The sequence below is a fragment of the Gekko japonicus genome, unplaced genomic scaffold, assembly GCF_001447785.1.
Source record: "Gekko japonicus isolate JY-2015 unplaced genomic scaffold, Gekko_japonicus_V1.1 scaffold2052, whole genome shotgun sequence".
In the NCBI taxonomy this organism is placed as follows: Eukaryota; Metazoa; Chordata; class Lepidosauria; order Squamata; family Gekkonidae; genus Gekko; species Gekko japonicus.
In genome coordinates, this window is record NW_015174899.1 from 271,332 (window position 1) to 294,035 (window position 22,704).

A 22,704-nucleotide genomic window follows, 5' to 3' on the forward strand; every position below is an offset into this window, starting at 1 on the left:
GACTCTAAAGCACATGAGTTCCTGAGATTACAACTGGGAGAGACAGCCGGGGGGGGGGGGCAAAAAAAAAGCAAAGGGGAAGATACTTTCCTGGCCCTTTGCTCTACTGCAGACCTTGTATCATTGGATGCAACACATGATCCACTTTCTCAAGAAGGAGAAAGTCTCTGATTCAGTGAAGGATACATAAGAACTGCGTACTTGCTACTCTGATGGGATACATGGGAAGTCTAGCATAGCCCTGACACTGCACAAATCCCCATCTTGTATGCATAACTCTTGCCTTTCTGGGAGAGGGAAGTAGAATCCAAAGCACTTCTCATTTGTTGCATTGGAATGAGCCTGCAGCTTGCCAGAAAGGAAGCAGGTCTTGGCCTGCCCAGTCCTATTGGAAGCCATGTTTCCAGCCCAGATTCCAGTGGAAGGGGAATTCTTTCCCATTCCTATTTGTATTCTATAAAGTAGACTGTGAAAATGGCAGACATTACTTGAGAATTAGGTGTTAGATCTCAATTCTTTACAACATGAGAAATCATGTTCTGGACCTCAGACATACAAAATATCTATAGCTCCTCCATCTAGAGTGCTCAAAGACAGCCTGGGCTACTTCACCATGTGTAATAGTTCTGAAATACAACTCAGGCCACTGCAGAATTGTGCCAAGATGAATCCATTGTCATGTAATCCCACGAGATCAAAAGAGAAAAAGTTCCACAGTATCTTATTGTAGCTTCAGCTTTCCTGTCTGGAAGAAAATCTCAGAGGGGACTGAGGCAAACAGTTAAATAACAGCAAAAGAAAATTATGCACAGAGTATCTGCATATGTGAATTTTCTGGCATCTTGCCTGCCAGCCAGCTGCTCCTCATCTTCCTACAACTGCTATCAAGTTAGTTGGGCCCAGGACTATGCCTGCTATTGTGCTGTGCCACCAAGACCAATATTTACTATTTTTTCCCTTAACCTCAAGGCCTATGCCATGTGTATTGTCTCATTAAACATGAAACTAAAGCAAGTTTTAGATGCCATATTGCAATACCGGGGGGAGACCCAATATGCTGTAATGAAGATTTTATCTCTGCTTCAAGCAGACTCTTGCTCTGCAGCACAACGCAGCGTGGAAGAGCAAAACTAACAGTATTCACCCCAAAGCAGCTGTAAGCAACATCTCTTTTCTGTGCTTACAGAAGCATCAGAGCCAGACATAAAAAGTTTATTAGTTTCAAGCTGTTACTGCATTCACTGGGTGACTGAATTTGGATAATGGAGTGGTGTGCTGGGGGAATGGGCAATCACATTTTTATTACTGGTCATCATTTAAAGAGGTACCATGGGAGGTTGCTACAAGTGTGATTATGAGTGTGAATCCCCAACTGGGGCACTTTTTGCTTTTATAATAATAAATTAATGGAGACAAATATTAGACGCAGGTAAGCTGGAAATTAGTTCTCTATTTCTGACACTATGATGCATACATATATCTCATGTTGTGTGTATATTCATTTCCTTATTTAAAACAGTTCAGATGGATTTACTGGATGCAGAAGGTAGTGAAAAATCAGGGAGGTTTGCTTCCCGCATATGGTCACATGTGAATCAGACCATTGTTCCAGCAAGATCAGTAATGTCTACTCAGACTGGAAAGGGGCTCTCCTGGGTTTCAGGTTGAGGTCTTTCACATTACCTACTGCCTGATCCATTTTATCTGGAAATGCCAGGATCCAGGGATTGATCCTGGGACCTTCTGCACGGCCCCACCCCATACTGATTGCTCACTGTTCCAGTGAGAAGCCTCACCGTTATATCATCCTGTATGTCAATTCCTGCCAACCTAGCAGTTTGAAAGCAAGAAATTGCAAGTAGTACCTTCAGTGGGAAGGTAACAGCATTCTGTGTGCCTTGGCATATAGTCATGCTGGCCACATGACCACGGAAACGTCTTCGGACAGCGCTGGCTCTTCATCTTGGAAACGGAGATGAGCACCACCCCCTAGAGTCGGATTCGACTATCTTTCGAGCAAGGGAAACCTGTACCTTTACCTATGTCAGTTGCTGCAATTTATTTCCTCTAAAGATTATGGCTACAGATCTTCCCTGGATTGCTACACTGCAGGAGCTCCATTTGATCACCCCCCACCCCAAAATCTTGCTCTTTCCTCTTCTGCTCACATTGCTTTGGCGGAGCTGCCCCCTCCTCATTTCAACTTATTATCTGCATGGCTTTTCGTCCACATGGTCCCACAACTTCCAGTATCACCTATTCTAGGGTCAAAAGGAAACGCTGGGGGACTGTGAAGTGGTTGTGCAGGTGGTTGTTAGGGAGGGAAATTATTTCTCTCTTCCTGATACCAAGATCCTGGGCATATCAGAAACAGCCATGTTATTTATGTGTATATTGTTTATTTGTGTATATTCCAGTTGCATAACTCATGATATTGGATTTTGCTTATAAATATGGAAATATTGGCAGCCGAGGCATGAGATATTGTGGAGAACCAAACCTAATCCAAACAGTTTATACATTGTATAAACAATGTATTTGCCCAAATGCACAGAAAGAGGGGGTTAATCAGAACAAATAGGGTGTACAGGTAATGAATGCGGACAGTATACCTCTCTCCAGGTGGTTTTATACACTTCTGAAATCAGAGCTCAGCTGTGGGGAAAAGCAACTTGGAGACAGGCAGCAGGGAAATAAGCTTTGGGAAGGATTCTGCACTTTTTACTTGTTTGTCGCTTGCACAGTAGAAAGCAAAAACATAGAGCTGGAAAGCACCCAAGGGACATCTAGTCCAACCCCTTGCAAAATGCAGGAAATTCACAGCTATTTCCCACCCCACTCCCATAGTGGTCCCTGCAGAGGAAGGCAAGAAGCCTCCAGAATCCCTGGGCCAATCTGGCCTGGAGGGAAAAAAAATCCTTCCTGACCCCAAAGTGGCAATTGGCATTACCCTGGGCGTATCAGAAACAGCCATGAGACCTGAGCATTGGCTCATCCCTTTCTGCCCTCCCCCTCATGATCTGCCGAAATTCATAGTGAGTCATAAAATCATCATTGCTGTCAGGTGGCTGTCTAGCCTCTGTTTAAAAACTTCTGAAGAAGGAGAGCTCACCATCTCCTGAGGAAGCCTGTTCCACTGAGGAACCCCTCTGTCAGGAAGTTCTTCCTAATGTTTAGCTGAAAACTCTTTGGATTTCATTTCAACCCTCTGGTTCTGGTCCAGCCTTCTAGGGCAACAGAAAACAACTATGCTCCATGCTCTATATGACAGCCCTTCAGATACTTGAAGATGGCTGTCATATCACCTCTCAGTTGTCTTCTCTCCAGGTTAAACATACGCAGCTCCTTCAACCTTTCCTCATCGGACTTGGTCTCCAGACCCCTCACCATGTTTGTTGCCTTCCTCTGGATGTGTTCCAGCTTGTCAACATCCTTCTTAAACTTTGGTGCCCAAATGAGGTCTAACCAGAGCAGAGGTCTAACCTCTTTTTCTACATGATCAGGACATATCTATGAAGGGCCAGTTTACACATTATGACATACATAGGTTGGGTCCAGAGCTCTCTAGAGATGGGCGAACTGGCTCATGAACTAAAGGCCCTGGCCCTGCCAAGGTCCTGACCTGTGGGAGAACAGCCAGCTCCAGTGTGGAGGCCAGTGTCCAGTCTAGCCCTCGAATCAGGGGAATTAGGACATACACCATTAGGGAGAGGGTCAGCCAGTCATGGGAGCTGCTGCTGACCTCCTCGTCTCCATGCTGGATGATCATAGAGTAGATGACATCCTGCACTGTGCTCTTCTGCTCCAAAAGTGCACAATCATGGTGTAGGTGGAGTTCTCCGTCCCCCTCCCCCTGCCTCTTGCACAGCAGATGGTCAGACCTGGTGCTGCATGAGAAGTCTTGAGCAAGAACCTCATCTCAAGGGGAGCAGTGTTCCCCAGCCCCAGAGCATCCTTCACCACCAACTCAAGCATGTGCATCAAGCACATAATACCCTTCAGGAGCACACGCTTCATCTCTGCCAGCATGTCGGCACTGACATCCATGACCATGTAGCCACAGATGATGTTGCCACCACCCACCCACTCCCTCAGACTTCTCTGTATCACATGGCAACAATGGTCTGCATCCATCCCCTGCACATGGAGTAGAGCCACTTCGTAGCCTGGTGGCAGGACTGTCCTCTCCTGGGGCCTGAACCGAGAGCCGCTTGTCTGGTGGGGCTGGGGTGCCCGTCAAGTAGTCATCGTGGGGTAACTTTGGGGAGCCCCTGTCAGAAGTCTCTTGTAAAGTTTGCCTTTCTCTCATTGCAACACTTTAAATGGAACCCAGGGGTCATTTCGGGGGGGGGGACGCAAGGGGACGCCATCCCCCCGGGTGAGGTGTGGGGGGCGGGGCACAGGAAGCCCCGCCCCCTGCTCCCGGCCACCCTCTGCTTCCCCCTCATTCAATCACAGGAGGAGCTGGAGGGAGTGTGGCATATGCTAATGAGTTATGCTAATGAGTCCCCCTAGCTCTTTTTCTAGGAAATGACCCCTGACTATGATTTTCACTGATTTGGTGGGGCTGGGGTGCCTGCCAAGCTGTCATGGGGTAACTTTGGGGAGCCCCTGTCAAAAGTCTGGGGATGTCTGCCTTTCTGTCCTTGAGAACCTGCCTTTGGAGACCTGGGGGGCTGTAAGCATAGAGGGGATGCTTCCTTGCTTCTAGTGTCTGGTTGGGGAGGATCTGCCCAGGTGAAATTTCTATTTCGGTTTGGTGTCACTGGATTGTTCTTGTACCATTCCATAGACTCCAGTAACTGCAGCTGTCTATTCCAGAGAGAGCACTGGGGATACCTTTTGGGGGGTCCCAGCCCCAACTTGGAGAGATTGTAGAGGAGCGGGCAGCAGAGTGAGGTTACCTGTGCATTTGGTGTGTGTAGCTTGCAGGGGGTCCATTCTGTACACTTTTGAACCTGTGCCTGACATTTCCCCAAAAGCACTTTCCTGGCCATTGGGTTTGCAGTGCCACAATGGCACTGGTTCCACTGGGCACATTGCACTGGTTCTGCTGGGCTTGCAAAAATGCCCCCCACCTTTAGTTTCTACTGCAAAGGTTCTTGGGGACTTTGATTCTGTTCTGCCAGACTTCTATAGCCCTTGCCTTTTTTGCTGTTCCCCCCCCTCCATTTCAAACAATGGAGGATGGGGGCACCTTCCCTGTGGGGGGGGGGCATAACTCGGATCCTGTAAATCCAATCCTCACCAAATTTGGAGGGCAGGTAGAGGAGAGTCAGCTGGAGATCTCATGCGAGTTTGGTGTCTCTAGCATGCTGGGGGGGTGTTCCATGACATCATGAATTTCATGAACTAAACCAGTTTGTCTAGCATCAAAATGTTCATGACGGTCTGTGGTTTACAAACCAGGCACACCACAAACCACAAACTGAAGCACATTTTCCTAGTTCATGCCCATCCCTAGAGCTCTCAACCCCATGTCCTGTTCACCAGTCAGATGTGAACTGCAGGTTCTCCCTAATTCCCTCATGGTTGTGCCCAGTTTGGCTCACAAATGTGGCACATGTGGATAAGGAGCTTCAGCTCCCCCCACACTATTTTCTTGACCTCAAACAGTCCAGGAGGGGTGCTATTTGGCCCTTTGATGAAGGGGGGAAGGTTGAAGTCATATCTGACTGTTACATAGTACACAGGGTAGGGACCCCCAGACCCAAACTGTATAGTCTGCAGTGTGTAAATCAACCATGTTTAACAATGAAGACCTATCTCTGCCATGTCTTGTTTGGTCCTTAGTCATGTGCCTGCACAGTGACATCTTTCCTGAGCTTTGGTGAATGCATACCCCCAGGTATGTATGCAGGTTTCCTTACTGCTCTAGAGTTACAACTATACTGCATCCAGGGCCGGCCCAAGGGGTTTGTGCGCCCTAGGCGACGACGCCTCGTGGCGCCCCCCTCAGATGCCAACCTCCCGATGGGGCCTGGAGACCTCCCAGCTGGCGGGGGGGGGAGAGTTAAACAAAAAACATATTTTATTTTTCTCATGTGCCATAGTGTTGATCCATTTTCAAAGGTGAAACCAAAAAATGGCAGTTTAGCAAAAAGCCCCCAAATGTTTATTGATAAACAGTTTCTAGAAGTTGCAGTTGTACTAGGCAAGCATTTCATTAAACTCTAATAAACTTACAACAAAGCCACTGAGTCACCATAAACCAGGCCCGAGTCTAACACATGCTCAGGGTGGCGTACAACAATTAAAAATACAATAAAACATGGATGCCTAAATGCAATATTATAAAATTCACATAACAGTGTACATACAAAGTGCAGTTAAGTGCAGATGGCAATTGCTGTATGGTGGTCCAATGTAGCTGAGCCAGTATCCTTAGTAGTTCTTAATGCCATTAACGTGAAGGCCATAGCAATTCGGTTTTTAATAGTTCATTTGTGGCGGCTCCTAATCGAAGGCCTGGTGGAAGAGCTCCATTTTACAGGCCCTGCGGAACTGTAAGAGGTCCCTGATGTCTTCTGGGAGCTCATTCCACCAGTATGGAGCCACCACTGAAAAGGCCTTAGCTCTGGTAGAGGCCAATTTGGCTTCTTTCAGACCAGGGAGAGTCAGATGGTTCTGCAACCCTGACCTGAGTGCTCTCTGGGGAACATATGGGGAAAGGCGGTCCCTCAGGTAGGCAGGCCCCCGACCATATAAGGCTTTAAAGGTCAGAACTAGCACCGGTATGCTATTGGCAGCCAGTGCAATGCCTTCAGCACAGGCCGGATGTGCTCTCGTATAGAGAGACCCATCAACAGCCTGGCAGCTGCATTTTGCACCAGCTGCAACTTCTGGATTTGGGACAAGGGCAGCCCCTTGTAGAGAGCATTGCAGTAGTCCAATCTTGAGGCGACCATAGCATGGATCACCATTGCCAGGTCATTGTGTTCGAGGAAGGGAACCAACTGCCTGATCAGCCAAAGATGGTAAAAGGCTGCCTTGGCAGTGGCTGCTACCTGGGCCTCCATTTTTAAGGTGGCATCCAGGAGCATTCCCAAACTCATGACCCTCGGTGCTGGCACCAACGGCGCCCCATCAAAGGTCGGTAGTGGGATCCCTACCCCCGACCCACTCTGACTCAGGCACAGGACCTCCATCTTTGTTGGATTCAATTTCAATTGGCTCAGTCTAAGCCAGTCCATCACGTCCTGAAGCACCCAGTCCAGGTCATCTGGGGTAGAGTCGGACTGACCGCCCAACAACAGATATAGCTGGGTGTCATCTGCGTATTGGTGACACCTCAGCCTGTGCCTCAAGGCAATCTGGGCAAGGGGGCGCATGTAGATGTTAAATGGCATTGGGGATAGCACTGTCCCTTGAGGAACCCTGCAAATCAGCGGGTGCCTCTGGGACATCTGATCCCCTAATGCCACCCTTTGTCCCTGACCTTGGAGAAAGGAGACAAGCCATTGCAACGCAAGCCCCTGAATCCCAGTGTCAGTGAGGCGGTGGATCAGTAATTGATAGTCAAATGTGTTGAATGCCGCCGACAGGTCCAACAGCAACAGTACCACCATGCCGCCCCGATCCAGATGCCTCTGGAGGGCATCTGTGAGGGTGACCAGTGCCATCTCCATCCCATGGCCTAGGCAGAAGCTGGACTGGAAGGAGTCTAGCATGGAAGTGTCACCATCTAGCCTAGGCCTTGCTGGGGGGACAGTTATACATTATGGTCTTCACACAAAGGTAATTTAAAGTGCTGTCTCATGCTCGTGCTCCATGTGTTGAGTAGGAACAGTTAAAACCTTCAATAACACAGAGCATCTGCTTTCCACTGCTATGTAACCTTGGATGTGGCAGAGGCTGTGTGCATTTGTTCTATACAGTTGGAGAATGGTAAAAAGGATGCACATTTTAAGTAGTAAAAATTCCACAGGAATTGCCACTATGGGGACAAAACATTTATATAATTGTAGTAGATAGTATGTGTATGTGCATTGTACGTAAGATTGTAAACTCTAGCAGGTGAGACAGAAAGTTATTGTTAAAAGATTATCTTGACCTATAAACCTGAGTGCTCTGTATTGATTCAGAGTTTCATTATCATAGAGGAAGCTCTTTGCCTTGTAAACTTCCTTACTTTCAAGCAAGATAATATATTTGGGTTTCTATTGCTCTCTCAACTTGATCAATTATATGTGTGGAATGTGTTGCTCAGTGTTGGTACCACTGTTCCCTCTAAGCTGAGTTAGTGTGAGCTAGCTCACAGTTCTTTAGCCTCCGGCTCACACATTTTTGTCTCCGCTCAGGAAGGAGGGCTCCAGAGCAAACTAATGTATGCAGTAGCCAAATCGCTTGCTCACAACTTTAATGCTAGTAGCTCACAAAGTAGAATTTTTGCTCACAAGACTCTACATCTTAGAGGGAACATTGGTTGGTACCAGTGTTGGTTAAAAGGGAACACAGATTATCTAAGAGCATTTCCTTCTGGATAACTCTAAGAGCATTTCTGTCTCAGGATAAATTAAAATGTTTTGGGTATACCTCTTGCCAGAAGGTTAATATGCCTAGTGTGAGAATTCTGACTGGAAGCTCAGGTCTATTATGCCTCCACACCCACATCATGTCCAACAAGAGTCATCCAGGACAATGAGCATTGCCTGGGCATCAGCACAGCTATCTGTTGCACTGAAGAGGCAAGTTATACAGCTCAGTTATCCAAACAGTGGGAAAGTGACGACCCTCTCAGGAAGTGGAGGGGACAGCAGCCACCAGCCAGGAGCACAGCTAGAAGGGAGGGCCAGCCCCAGGGGGAGAGTGTATGCTTGTGCAACAACAGCCAGGCCAGGCGGGCCAGGTAGGCCAAGGCAGGAAGGTCAACAGAGTGCCCATACAAAAGGCAGCCCTCAGTGGAGGGGTCAGCAGCCACCAGCCAGGAGCACAGCTAGAAGGGGGGGCCAGCCCCAGGGGGAGAGTGTATGGCTGTGCAAACAGTAAACACCAGCCCAGCTAGGTAGGCCAAGGCAGGAAGGCCAGCAGAGCGCCCATACAAAAGGCAGCCCTCAGTGGAGGGGACAGCAGCCACCAGCAAGGAGCACAGCTAGAAGGGCCTCAGGGAGCATGTGCAGTGTTCCTTGTGATATTTAAACGAAGGGAGCAGGCAACCAAGGAAGATTAGTTCTGTTTCTTGGAAGGTCACTGATTGTGGACTGGAGAAGGAGGAGAGTCATCAGAATGACTGCCAGACTCCTCCTTTCTATATATGAGTCTATATGGTAAAAGAATAGCCAGAAGGGAGGGCCCTGTGACCCAGTTTTATAGTTACAGACCACAGATGTGTGTTGATTTTTTTGAACCACTGGATTTCTAAACGGGAAAAGCTGACTTGACTCAAACCATTGAGCTATCAAGGTCAGTCTTGTCCATTTGGCAGCAGCTTTCCAGAATCTCAGGCAGAAGTCTTTCATATTACTTAAAACCTGATCATTTTAATTGGAGATGTTGAGAAGTGAACCTGGGATCTTATGCATGCAAAGCAGATGTTCTTCCATGGAGCCGCTGGCTCTCTGAAAAGGGGGCAAGATATTAAGATATTTCTTAAGACTTTTTATTTCAACAAACACAGTGCTTCTTGTATTTCCTTTGCTGTTGTATTAGTTTTCTGTTGACCTTTTATGGTATGTTTTCAATTCACATCACTGTGTTCTTTCCCCCCCCAGCTGATCTTAAGAAAAGCCCAACTCCAAACACCATAAAGTCAAATCTACCCAAACCATGTCCATCTGGACTTCGCCCACCTGGTTATTCACGGTTGCCAGCTGCTAAACTAGCAGCATTTGGTTTTGTCAGAAGCTCGAGCGTCTCCTCAATCTCAAGCAACCAATCAAATGACAGTGTCCAAAGCGACCAAAGCAGGACAGCCAACCGTAAGTCAGATGATGTGGTTTCTGCTCATGCTATGAATGGGGTTCATTGCAGAGGGTGGGGGGGGGATGAAAGGCATTTTAGTGTCCTTTCAATCCCTTGTTTCTGTGGGAACAGAACCCTCATTGCCTAACTTTTGAATTTTATGAAATGATGGATGAATAATTACAGGTGACAAATTGTACAGGCAGGGTATTACTCTCCAGGTTGCCTCAAAAATGCATTGCCCACAGTTCTGCATTCTAGGCTGATTGTTGTTGTTTTTTAACCTCTTTGATGAATTATCCATTTTACAAGCTGAGGTAAGTAAATAAGCACAAGCAGATATCCTGCATCAGCACTCAGCAGCCATAAACTTTAGGTAGTTTGGGGGGGAATGTGGAAATAAGTGCTCTTTTCTTTCTTGTTTGCTCTTGTTCTGTACATCTCTGCAGTGTAGCGAAAGAAGCTCAGTTCAAGAAGTTAATCAAATCATGCAAGGGATTTAAAATAGGATCAGGATTGTTGTTATCTCTTTCCCCATGGTCTCCTTTTCAGCTGTAGAGAAGAACCCTTGGCTGAAATGTCATATCAAATCCTATTTTTCTGTAGCTAATGTTAATTGTATTAAGTACAAAATAGCCCCACGACCCTGACTGTGCTCGTTGTGAAACCTATCTGTGCCACATGCTCAAAGCCCAGACAGGGATTGGGGGATTTTTGATGCCAGTTCCTCTTTGAAGAACAGCTTTTGCCTGAGCTGTGTCAATTTCAAAGCAACTGTTATCACTCTTTAAGTGGCTCAAATGGAAGATGCCAGCTTGCATAAAATGCCAGAGGCTTTTGGAAGCAAGAGAGTCCTAAATCTTTTAGTGTTTGTGCTAATTTTAAATGAATGATAATAAATAAAAGAAAAATAGGCCAAAATAAAGTCTAACGATGGTAGGCTGGGTAATTAAATCAAAGGATGTGAATTCTGAGTTTAGCATTTATACTGAAATAAAATATAAGTGAATGTCTTTAGGGCTTTATGATAGCATTCGGTTGCAATAATGCTATGTATAGAGAGACATTAAGATTATGTATGAGCACATGTAATCAATGAGTGTGGAGTGGAACAGGACTGCTGCATCCACTCCATCCTATACGTGCTGATTGGATTGTCCATATAGATCCTGTATCTGTGTACGCATTTTGCGTGTGCATTGTCTGTCTGTGTAATTCATATTCTGGAAAAATGTCATGATTATACGGTGATGGTAAACTTTGTGTTGGCTTCTCAGGGCATATATTTGTATTTTTAAAACTACTGCATTTAGTTCAAGCATGATTTTGTGATTATATTGTAACTTTATTTTTATGGGGTGGTTGTTTCTAAAGTTTTTATTGATTTTTTTTGTATTGTGTACAGTTGTATTTTAACTCAAAAGCTGATAGATCTTGTCTCACTAACCTGTTAGGGAAGATCTTGTCTCACTAACCACTATGTACTGCCTTGCCAGTTTTCTCATGAATGCTGGTCTTTATCTGTAGATTCCTAGTGTGATTTGTAAAAACCATTTATACACTACTAGAAGTTTGTTCTCTTACCAAACTATTCTTTTGAACCAGAATAAAAAATTGTCTTTGTAGGGAAGATACTAGTTCCAGTTTTATTCAGTGTTGAGATACCAATGATCACCTGCTTGCAAGAAACCATTAATCTTTTGCACCTCATTCTGAGCTATAATACTAAAATTATCAATTAATTTTAATTTGGGATTTATACTAAGGAATTAATTCTGAATTGTAGAACATAAAGGTAGGAGTTAAAACTACGTAAAGGATTTATGCTATATTTGTAAGCTACCTTGAGCTTCTCAAGGAAGAAAGGCAGCTAATAAATGTTTTAAATAAACTAATAAGGGGTACATAATAAATATAAAAGCTGGGCATTTCAGTGAGCTTTGGGCTTTTGTTGCTTGAACTATACCCCCTCATGCAGAATTATAAGCTTCATTTTAAAACTAAACAAGGATTCAAGAGCAAGTTTAAATTCAGTGCAAAACGTAAAAAATCCCACTGGGCATGCTGAAGCCCTTAGGATACCTACAGTTAGTGATGGGCAGGATCACCCATTTCAACTTTGCTGACCTTTGGCAGAGGGTACGAATAACTTATTCCAGTGCATCAAAATGGGATCACACAATCTGGAACATCTCCAAAATTCACTCCACAACAACTATCCCCTGTCAAATATGGATGTATGAGTGTGTATGGTTTGCATAGCCCCCTGTACATGAGACAATTTCACATACAGGCAGGCCATAATAATCCTATAAATCCACAACATCATAAAATTGCTCCAAGGAGATGCAAATGCTAGAAGCCCCTGAGCGAAGAGGATAGATATCCAGAACTTTATATTAAATGAGTAGATATAGCAGGCATTTTGGAAAGCTGGTGGGACAGGGGTGGAATCGCTCAGTACATTGGAGGGGTCATTCATTTGAATGGAGAGTCTATTCATCTGGACAACTTAAGAACAATAGTTGCTCCACAGAATCACTGTGGATCCAAATATTGGGACATACTGTCATCCACACTCTGATCAAAACTCTTGTGTGTGTGTAAGTGCCATCAAATTGCAGCCAATTTACAGCAACCCTGTAGGGTTTTCAAGGCAAGAGATTAACAGAGGTAGTTGGCCATTGCCTCCCCTTGCATAATGACCCGAGTTTTCCTTGTTGGTCTCCCATCCAAATACTAACCAGGGCCAACCCTGCTTAGCTTCTGAGATCTAAGATCAGGTTAGCCTGGACCATTCAGGTCAGGGCATCAAAACTCTTAGTATGACCTTAAATGGAGAAAGAAATAAGGAAGGCAACAAGAGGAGAAAGTTGTATAATAATGGGAGATTTTAACTATACTTACATTGATTTGTTTAATACGTTCCAGTCATAAAGTTTGTGTATACTATAAATGATTATGCTTTGGAGCAGCTGTAACTATCCCCTGTCAAATATGGATGTATGAGTGTGTATGGTTTGCATAGCCCCCTGTACATGTGACAGTTTCACATACAGGCAGGGCATAATAATCCTATAAATCCACATCATCATAAAATTGCTCCAAGGAGACGCAAATGCTAGAAGCCCCTGAGCGAAGATGATAGAAATCCAGAACTTTATATTAAATGAGTAGATATAGCAGGCATTTTGGAAAGCTGGTGGGACAGGGAATGATGCACACAGGGTGGAATGGCTCAGTACATTGGATGGGTCATTCATTTGAATGGAGAGTCTATTTATCTGGACAACTTAAGAGCAATAGTTGCTGCACAGAATCACTGTGGATCCAAATATTGGGACATACTGTCATCCACACTCTGATCAAAACTCTTGTGTGTGTGTAAGTGCCATCAAATTGCAGCCAATTTACAGCAACCCTGTAGGGTTTTCAAGGCAAGAGATTAACAGAGGTAGTTGGCCATTGCCTCCCCTTGCATAATGACCCGGGTTTTCCTTGTTGGTCTCCCATCCAAATACTAACCAGGGCCAACCCTGCTTAGCTTCTGAGATCTAAGATCAGGTTAGCCTGGACCATTCAGGTCAGGACATCAAAACTCTTAATATGACCTTAAATGGAGAAAGAAATAAGGAAGGCAGCCAGAGGAGAAACTTGTATAATAATGGGAGACTTTAACTATACTTACATTGATTTGTTTAATACGTTCCAGTCATAAAGTTTGTGTATACTATAAATGATTATGCTTTGGAACAGCTGAACATGAAGCCAACTGGAGTGGAGGTGAACCTGGATCTGGTATGAGATGTAAGAGTTGTTGTATTAGTTGGAAACAATAATCACAGAGCTATTAATGTTAGAGTTTATATGAATGGAAGATTGCCCCCAAAGTCCAACAACATCACTACATTTCTCAAACTTCTCAAACTGAGGGAATTAATCAAAAGGAAGCTGAAAGGGAAACTAAAGGTCGTCCCTCCATGATGCTTCAGATGATTTAAATGGGAGCCCAGATAGCATGTCAACCACAGTGGTCTAAAATGATGTCAGCAGGGTAAACCGATGGTCACAGACCAAGAAAGAAGTCCTGGGGTCATAATGGATTGTTTGGTGACAATGTCAACTTGGTTTTCAGCAGCAGTGAAAAAGGCAAATTGTACTCTTGAGATTAGGAAAAGATATCATCAGGGCTCTAGTCGGGGGGGAGCTCTCAGGTATGGAGCTCCGGAAGAGAACCTCTAGGGGGCGGGGCGGTCACGTGGTGAAGCCCCGCCCCCTTCTTCACCCCGCCCTCTGCTTCGATCCTCATTCCGTTCGGGAATGAGGACGAAGCAGGAGGGTAAGTAGCCGGGCCTTCTGACACACGTCCGGTGATGTCAGGGGGTGTGGCCTTCTGTCACTTCCGGTGATGTCAGGGGGCATGGCATATGCAAATAAGTTATGCTAATGAGTTATGCTAATGAGCTCCGGCAGCTCTTTTTCTACAACAAGACCCCTGGATATCATCATTTATTTGCCTAGCTCTGTGATGTGGTGGCATTTGGAATACTATGCACAGTACCTGTTGCTGCAGCTGAATAATAATAAAATAGTGCTAGAAAAGATGCAAAAAAGGTTGACCAAAATAACTCAAGGGGTTGGAATAGGGATGGTGTCAACAGTCCCTGAGGTGGGGCAACTGCTGAGACCAGATCTTCTGTAGGGCTCTGCTGTCACCTCTTCCCACCCATTAACCTCCCTTGCTGCCCATCCACTTGTTGTGAACCCTCCTACCATCTACACTCCCATCTGCATCCACTGCCCAGTGCTGCAAGGGGAAGAGTATTCAGGAAGTGAATGACAGTGACATTACCAGCAGCAGAGCTGCCAGTTGCACACTGCACAATACAGTTGGGAAGGGTGTATGAGCACTTGGAGGGAGAGGGGCCTCCTGGGCACTCTCTGTCCAAGGCCCACCAAAACCTGGAACCAGCTCTGGTGGAACACTTTCCCTTGGAGGAAGTGCAAAGGAGGTTGAGGTGTTTTAGTATATAGAGAAGACAATGGGGGGGGGGATAATAACATTACATAGCATGTGGAAAAATGGATAGACTCTTTTCCCGACTCCCATAAACTTCCAGGTACCCAATGAAATTAAAAGGCAGTCTATTCTAGAGCTTTTCAGATAACAATGCTTGTTTCCTCTAAAGCATGGAGTTTTGTGCCAGTCTAAGAGCCTTTTGCACCAGCAGAACATTCCTTTTATTGGAGGAACATATCACTATTAGCAAAAAAGTTATGTAGGATCCAGTCCTATTATTGTGAATATGGTAGGATGCTCGAAGGGGATAAGGGATAATTTAAGTAAGTTATTCTTTAGGAAAAGTGTTTATTGTAAGCAGTTAGAAACTTCTGCCTTTAAAAATTATTTTTCTTATTCAACACATAGATTTCTGACAATAACGATTCCTAGACACTAAAACATACGTATACACCTGGGTTTAGAAACAACACCAAGAGAATCTCTGATTCTCCAGTCATTTATTTGAAGCCACACCTGGAAATAGGAGGAAGTCCCATCTAGTGTGGACAGAACTGGGCCATCTGCTAGGCAGCCTTAAGCAATTGCCTAGGGCACCAACCAGCCCTTTCCCCCTCATCCTCCCATCCCACTTACAGAATCCTGGTCTACCACTGTGAGAGACAGCCTGGGAGGCAACTCCCCACAGTCCCAGTGGGCTTCTGCGGGAGCCTGCTCTTTCCTCCCTCCCTCCCTCCCTGCATCAGGGCAGGCTGGCCTTCTTCCTCCTTATCTTGCTGTCTCACTAGAGGACGGGGAGGGTGGGGCAGCAGATTTCTGCTCTGCCCTGGTGTGTGAGGGGGTGAGGAGGGTGGCACTGCTGCACCACCTTGGCTCACTACCTTCCCATCTCAGCTCACCTCACTGCCTTGTTACCAGGTGAACAGTGGTGCGAGGCAGGTGGGTGCTCCCTCCATGGAGGGAGGGGCAAGGAGGGTGGGTGCTGCTCCACCACCATGTTGCCTCCCCATCTCGTCTCACCGCTGGGCAGAAAGCATCCTGCTGCCATGAGGGGGTGTGAGGGACTGGATAGCAGTGTCTAACCACACCTCAGGGTGGTGGTGGGGGAGGCAGTCACCTAATGTGCCGGAAGGGTATGGGCCAGCCCAGAGTGAGAGTGGAAGTCTGGCTTCAGGTCTGGGCCATCCCGGCATTGTACCTCCTCAAGTCACAGATCCCTGTCAACTTAGTTGCATGAGCTGGTGAGCATTTATTCTTACATACAACACAACATGTTTAAATCAGGGTTTACCAAGTATTCGTATTAAGGAATCCATTCCTCACACAATACTACTACATGCAAGAGTTTTACTTCTTCCAAACCAAATTTATGGCAGGGCCAGAAATAGAAGCCAGCAGCTTTTGTGTCCCCAGAGGCTGAGCTGTTACTTCACCTCACCACTAAACTGATTTTCTGAACATCAGTATGTCAAAGAATTGTGGAAAACAATTTTAGCACATCAAAAATACTTTTCTGGAATACCTGTTAACCATATAGCTTTGATTTCTTTGTGCATTTGGAATTTTAATCAGTGTGTATCTTGTATATTTATATATTAAACCAATATAATGACTGAGAATATATGTACATTAGATTAACTGAAACCAAACTGGCATGATTTTTTGAAAACTGATTTCCACCTGGCAAAGTTGATGGACTTAAAAAAACAAACCCGAGTTACGTAGTGGCAAAATAACATAATGTTACTGAAAATAAAGGTGTGAATTGCTTATTTGTTGTTCTTGAATAACAAAGAAGATGGTGTCTCTCATTTTGCCTGCTGCTGTTCATGCTTTTTAGAGGAGAAACAATGATCCATCAATACATCAGGATATCAAAAATATCTAATATTCATTACTGTTTAATTTTTTTATTCTTCATTCCTCATTTCAAGGCCTGCAAAATGTAAGAAAATAACCCAAACTAATCAGGTATATAAGGAAACTGAAAATGTCAGCAGTGTGTACTCCTTATCTCTTCCAGGAAATAGAATTTATTCTATTTATCAATGTGTTGTTGTTGACTGTGTGGTTAATAAATCAAATCATTCACTTCACTCTGGCTTTGGCAGATGAGCACACACAGGCCACACAGTAGCAGGCTTTTGCACAGTATATTTGTACCTGCTCCATGTTCAACCTCCTAGTTCCTCAGCTCAATCCTACAGCCAGGATTATATGCACACAGTCCTATAATTTGACTGCTAGGAAAAGAAGCAGGGGACTAAATGCTGCCCCCCCTGCCCGACTTCCCCTTCTCCACCAAACTCCCTTCCCCCATCAAACCATACTTCTTACAGTTTCTGTAGATTAAGATTCTCATTTTATGGAATCCCTCTATACACTTATCTTGCATAAGGCAAGGTGCAGCCTTCCTTATCATGTGGAGAGTGCCTACACTAACTTAAGGGCAATTTGTCATCTGCGAATGGGAATGCCTGTCTGGGTGTATCCCTGGCTGAAGATTTATCAACACATACTGGAACAATAAGTGATTCCCCATGAAAGATCCATATTTACTGCATGGGGAGGGCGGGGTAAAAATGTCTAAATAAATAAATAAAAATGTCAAAATAAAGATTATAAAATATTTTAACCTAAAAGGGTAACTAAAATTATGAAGTGGTTGGCTCACTTTGTGAAGAAAGGCTAAACATTTGGTATTTATTTTCAGCTTAGAAAAAGATCTCTAGGAGGAATATTTAATTAAGGTGTTAAACATTACAAATAGAACAGAGATGAGCATTCTGTCCCTCTTCTTTAAAAATACTAGGATTTAGGATCACCACAGCAAACTTAATGACAGTAGGTTCAGGAATAATAAAATGAAATATTTAACAGCCTTTTCAGGTGGGGGTAGTAGATATGAGTGGGCGGGGGGGAGGGATAAGATTGGCAAGCTCCATCTTGACATACTTCTGTACACTAGAATCACTATAGAGTCTATGTTTATACAAATCGTACACTATGAGATCCAGTTTGGTGCGATGGTTAGAGTGTTGAATTAGTACTGGGGAGATCCAGGTTAAAAAAATCACACTCACAAAAGTTTACCTGGGTTATTTGAGAGTGGTTTTGTGGTGGTCTTTCTCCTTGCTTTGCTTCCAAGCTGAAGGTAATTCAAAAGCATTTCCTTCAGCCTATTATGCACTGGTGTTTTGCCTCGCTTTCACGGTGCATGTCTGTCGGGGTTCCCCCTCCCGTTCCTCATTGTCTTTTCTCCCTTCAGCGCTCAGCTCGCTTTTCTTTCACTATTTACCTGGGTTATTTGAGAGTGGTTTTGTGGCGGTCTTTCTCCTTGCTTTGCTTCCAAGCTGAAGGTAATTCAAAAGCATACACGTTCCCTCGGATTTTTCCACCCCACTCTTTTCTGGCCCCTCAGAGGCCTCTCCTCTGCCCACATTGAGGTCATTCCTCCCATTCCTTATTGGTCAGGTTCACACTGGGTGTGTTTTTTGAAATATGAGAATCTGTGTTTACTCTCAGGTTAGTGGTTCCCCCCTCCCTTCATCAGTGTACAAGCTCCACTATAGCTCACCCATTTAAATTTTTTTAATACAAGTGGGATGAGTCTAGCAAAATCAGTTTTTCACTAGTTTTGAATCTCTGGGGTAAAAATTACTGATAGGAGCCTCTTCGCAAGCTCTGAAAGGATGGAGATGTCAGCAAGCTGCCATGGTGTTCTGTGTTACTTGTGTGACTGTACAGTTTCTCCCTCCCCCTTCTGCTTGCTAGCCTGTATTTTATTCTGCTGTAACGCCTAAGCCAAACATCTGGAGGACGTGGTGTAGGAGTGAGCTTGAATGCTAGCTTGTTGCTTTTAGTTCCTGGGAACTGCACCTGTATTATGTCTGGAGATAGCAGTGTTCCCAGGGAATGAGCGCGCAACCGTTTCCTTTCACCCGCCAGCGGGAAAGTGACCCATTGGTTATGTACCTGGTTCAAATCCCTTTATTATGCTTGCCCTAGCTGTTTGTACTCATTCCTAACAAAGAACTTGTTTGAGTACCTTTCCAAAGCTTTGAAATAAATTTTGCTTTTTTGAAACGTGGATTTATTCTCGATGCTTGGGGGTCCAACAGGAGAGAGAGAGGGAGGCATTGGGTCAAGACCAGCATGCTTCCTTCATGTTCCCAGGAGGCTGGGGGAAAAAACAGTATGTCTGTCCTAAGGCTTTAAGGGAAAACAGTTTTAAAAGCTTTGGGCTTCCCACCCCTTCCCAATGTGTGTCTCTCCTTACATGTCAATTTCATTCAGTTTCATTCTGTGCTGACAATCCCCCACTTCCAGGGAGAAGCACGGCGGCCCGGGGAAGAGGGAGAAGGTGAAAAGTACTGGGTTCGCCACATGGAGGATTCAGACGATGACATGAGTTTGCACACGTTTATTGTACTTAACACAAGACTAACTAAAACGGCCCTGCAAGGCCAACTATATACACACCCACCCAGCGCCGCCTTAGTCCATTGGAGGGTTTGAATTTCCCACCAAAGTGGCTATTGGTTGGGGCTGGGGGGGAACTAGGATCCTATGTTCCTATTGTCCAGGGGAGCCAAGCTCCTGTCTTTGCCGCGGACCCCTAGTGGCGGTCCGCGTACATAACAGAAGGAGCTACCACTGTGCTTGTCTGGCTTTTCAAAGCTTCTCTGGCAGCTATCTGAGAAGCTTCTTTGCAAAACAAAACAGAGAATCCACTACCCACACACAAAAGGAATACATTGCTGTATGCAAACCAAATCAGGGGGGATCATCATCGCAGAATGAAACATTTTTCCCTTTCATGTTTCATTGAACAAATGTGGGTTTTTTTGGGGGGGGAACCATTTTGGCAGTCTCTGGAAGCAAGCCTAAGATTAAAATGGCGCCTCGTTGTTTGACATTTTCATTTTTTTTACAAGATGTGATGAGATTAACACTAGACTAGGTTTTCTGGGGTGGGGAGACAGGGAAATGAGGAGGGGCATGGCAGCACCTTTTCCCTCTTCCCTGGGGCCGCCGCCTCGCTTCCCCCCGAAGCCAGTCTCATGTGTGTGCAAGGCCAGTAACCTGGGCCAGCTGGGCCACTTCATGGTCTCACTGCCTGCTGATGAGGCGTGCTGCTTGGAGGTACAGCTGAGTGCGGTGGGTGAGAGCCTGGCCAAAGTGCAGGCATTGCTTTTCACAGTGGCCGATAACACAGCAGAGAATCCAAAAAGTAGTTTCGTCAATTTCAGGAAGGTTTTTTTTTTAACCTTGCCTACTTTCCTGTCTTGCATTTCATTCAAGGAACTGAAGCATGAGCATTTAGATGGAAGGTGCTTGCTTGACGCTACTGTGCAGCTGCAATAGGGCAATTTAAAAAGAACTTTGAACCCCACCTCCCCACACACATGTTCCCACTCCAATTAAGAAAAACTATGAGTTTTGGTTGTGCATGCACAATAAATACACCGGGGGGGGGGGGGGGGGGGGGGGGGGGGGAGAATGGTATGTATGGCAGGAACATGAATCCGAAGCCAAGCTTAAAAGCTTAACTGCTGGGATTCTCTGCGGTAGGCTGTGAGTGCATAATAGGCCTTCCTGTTAAAATGATGCTAATTGAGCAACCCCTTCATTAAAAGCAGGGCTATTTTTGGGCAGGAACGCACAGGAACGGAGTTCCGGCTGGCTCCCAAGTTGGCCACGCCCAGCAGGAACTCATTAGCATAATAGGCCACACCCAACAGCAAAAACTCATTAGGATTGGCTACATTAGGGGTGTGTGGCCTAACATGCAAAGGAGTTCCTGCTACAAAAAAGGCCCTGGGTTTGGACAACAAACAAGGTAAACAGAATAAGAAGCAAAAGATGGGTGTGGCTGGATAACCACACTTCTGGTAACATGTGGGTGCAGCCTAATGTGCTAATGAGCTGTGCTGTCAGGGGTGTGGCCCAATATGCTAATAGGTTCCTGCTGTTGGGTGTGGCCTATTATGCTAATGAGTTCCTGCTGGGCTTTTTCTACAAAAAGAGCCCTGATTAAAAGGCTGGGTAAAAAGAAACTGCTTTGCATGGCACCTAAATGGAAGTAGTGTAGGCATCATGAGCTTCAAGTTGAAGGGAAATCCACACGAAAGGGGGCACTGCTGATCACCACCAACCTCATCTTTGAGGTGGGGGCACAGACAGCATGGCTTCTTAGAGAAAGACCTTAAGTGGTGGGATGAACAGTATGGGAGGAGGCAGTCCTATTAATGAAAATGCAACCCCCTGGTTGGCTCTTCCTGCTGCTGCTCAACTGTACAGCAGGAGAAAAATAAGGAAGATGGGGAGGGTGATTGCCAGCATCGTGATACAATAACCTCACGTCCAGCATAACCAGAAGTGATGTCATTGCACTGTCACTGATGTCATTACATCACCAGCGAGCCCTCTCTCCAACAGGTCAGTTTCCTGCTGGTTGTCAGCCTTAGGCTGCGATCATGCATATGAAGTAATTTACTTTTAATGCACTTTCAATGCACTTTTGATTTGGATTATGCCAGTTCACACAGCGAAATCCAGTTGGAAAGTGCACTGGAAGTGGATTGAAAGTGGATTATTTCATGTGTGTGATCACAGCCTAATGCTAGCAACCCTAGTTTTCAGCCAAGGTGGAGAGAAACTGGCTCCTCAGCCCCTCCTTCCCTCTGTGTTTGAGGCACTGCAAGAACTTTTGTATGGGGGAAAGTCTATGACCTGTCACTTTTGAGCCATGTCAAGTGAGATTTTTAGTGCTGTTTTATTATATTCTTGTCTCTGTTTCAAGTCACTTGTATTATAAGTCCTTGGGGGGGCCTGCTTTATGGAAGAAAGGAGGGGTAAGAGCATTTTAATAAATTAAAAACTAAAAATTCAATAGATATAATACTGTATCCTGTCACCATTTTGGGAAACAGTATTCTGTTTTCACCCTATATTCACTTGTAAAAATGAATTATAAATGAATTATGAAATTCCGAAGACAATTCTGTCTCTTCCACACCAAAAAAATGTTGAGTTAGACACAGCCAACCCTGCACATCCAATTATGTAGCCCTGTGGATTTTTAGCCTAAAGTAAATGTTTAAATGCATTGTGGTGGAAGGAAACAAACTGTTAATAATATTGCTTTTTCATGCAAGCATGATTTTAATAATTGGGAAAAATATGAAGCAATTTTAGTCTTAAAAGGTAGGTAAAATTGATGGGGATTAAGTACACCTAATTGTGCAATTAATAAAGCTCAGAAACTGATTTTTCATTAGTGCATATTTGATACCTTACATTTTCAGCATACTTAAGCTTTCTAGATGGAAAGGCGTATTTGTCCTCTATTAGCTGAAGTATTGCTTCAGGCAAAATGTATGTACACACTTCTCCTTCTCAGACTCACCCCATCCTCTCAGCCTGAGGTGTGAACCCAATCCTGCTCTCCCCAGCCAGCCTTGTTTTGTTTTTCAACACACTTTCAGGCAGTCTGTATTATGGCAGCAGTGTAGCAGTTCTGCATTATTGTGAGTCAACAAGACACAAGCTGCTTTGGGGAGAAGAATCTTGCTGCTTTTGATCCTGCTCGTCATCTAAAAGACAAGCAGGAATCGAGTAAGCTTTACTGCTAATTGGGCTGGTCTGAGGTTTGCTCTGGAACATCTTGATAGGCCTTGTAAAAAACTAGTTCTGTGTTAAGCATACAGATATTTTTTCCATTGTGTCTGCTGCTCTCACAACACCATGTCTAGCACAAGGCCCCCCCAACCTTTTTGAAC

General features: G+C 44.9%; 1 protein-coding gene across 1 annotated transcript in view; it reads left to right on the top strand.

Moving 5' to 3' along the window:
• Positions 1 to 13,698, top strand: part of LOC107121966 (microtubule-associated tumor suppressor candidate 2-like) — a gene marked incomplete at its 3' end in the record, with an annotated part of 33,387 nt that extends 19,689 nt beyond the window's left edge. The window contains exons 3-4 of the mRNA XM_015424987.1: positions 9,711 to 9,917; positions 13,613 to 13,698. Of these exons, the coding sequence (XP_015280473.1) occupies positions 9,711 to 9,917; positions 13,613 to 13,698 (293 nt within the window). The remainder of the gene's footprint in view (positions 1 to 9,710; positions 9,918 to 13,612) is intronic.
• Positions 13,699 to 22,704: the final 9,006 nt, after the last annotated feature.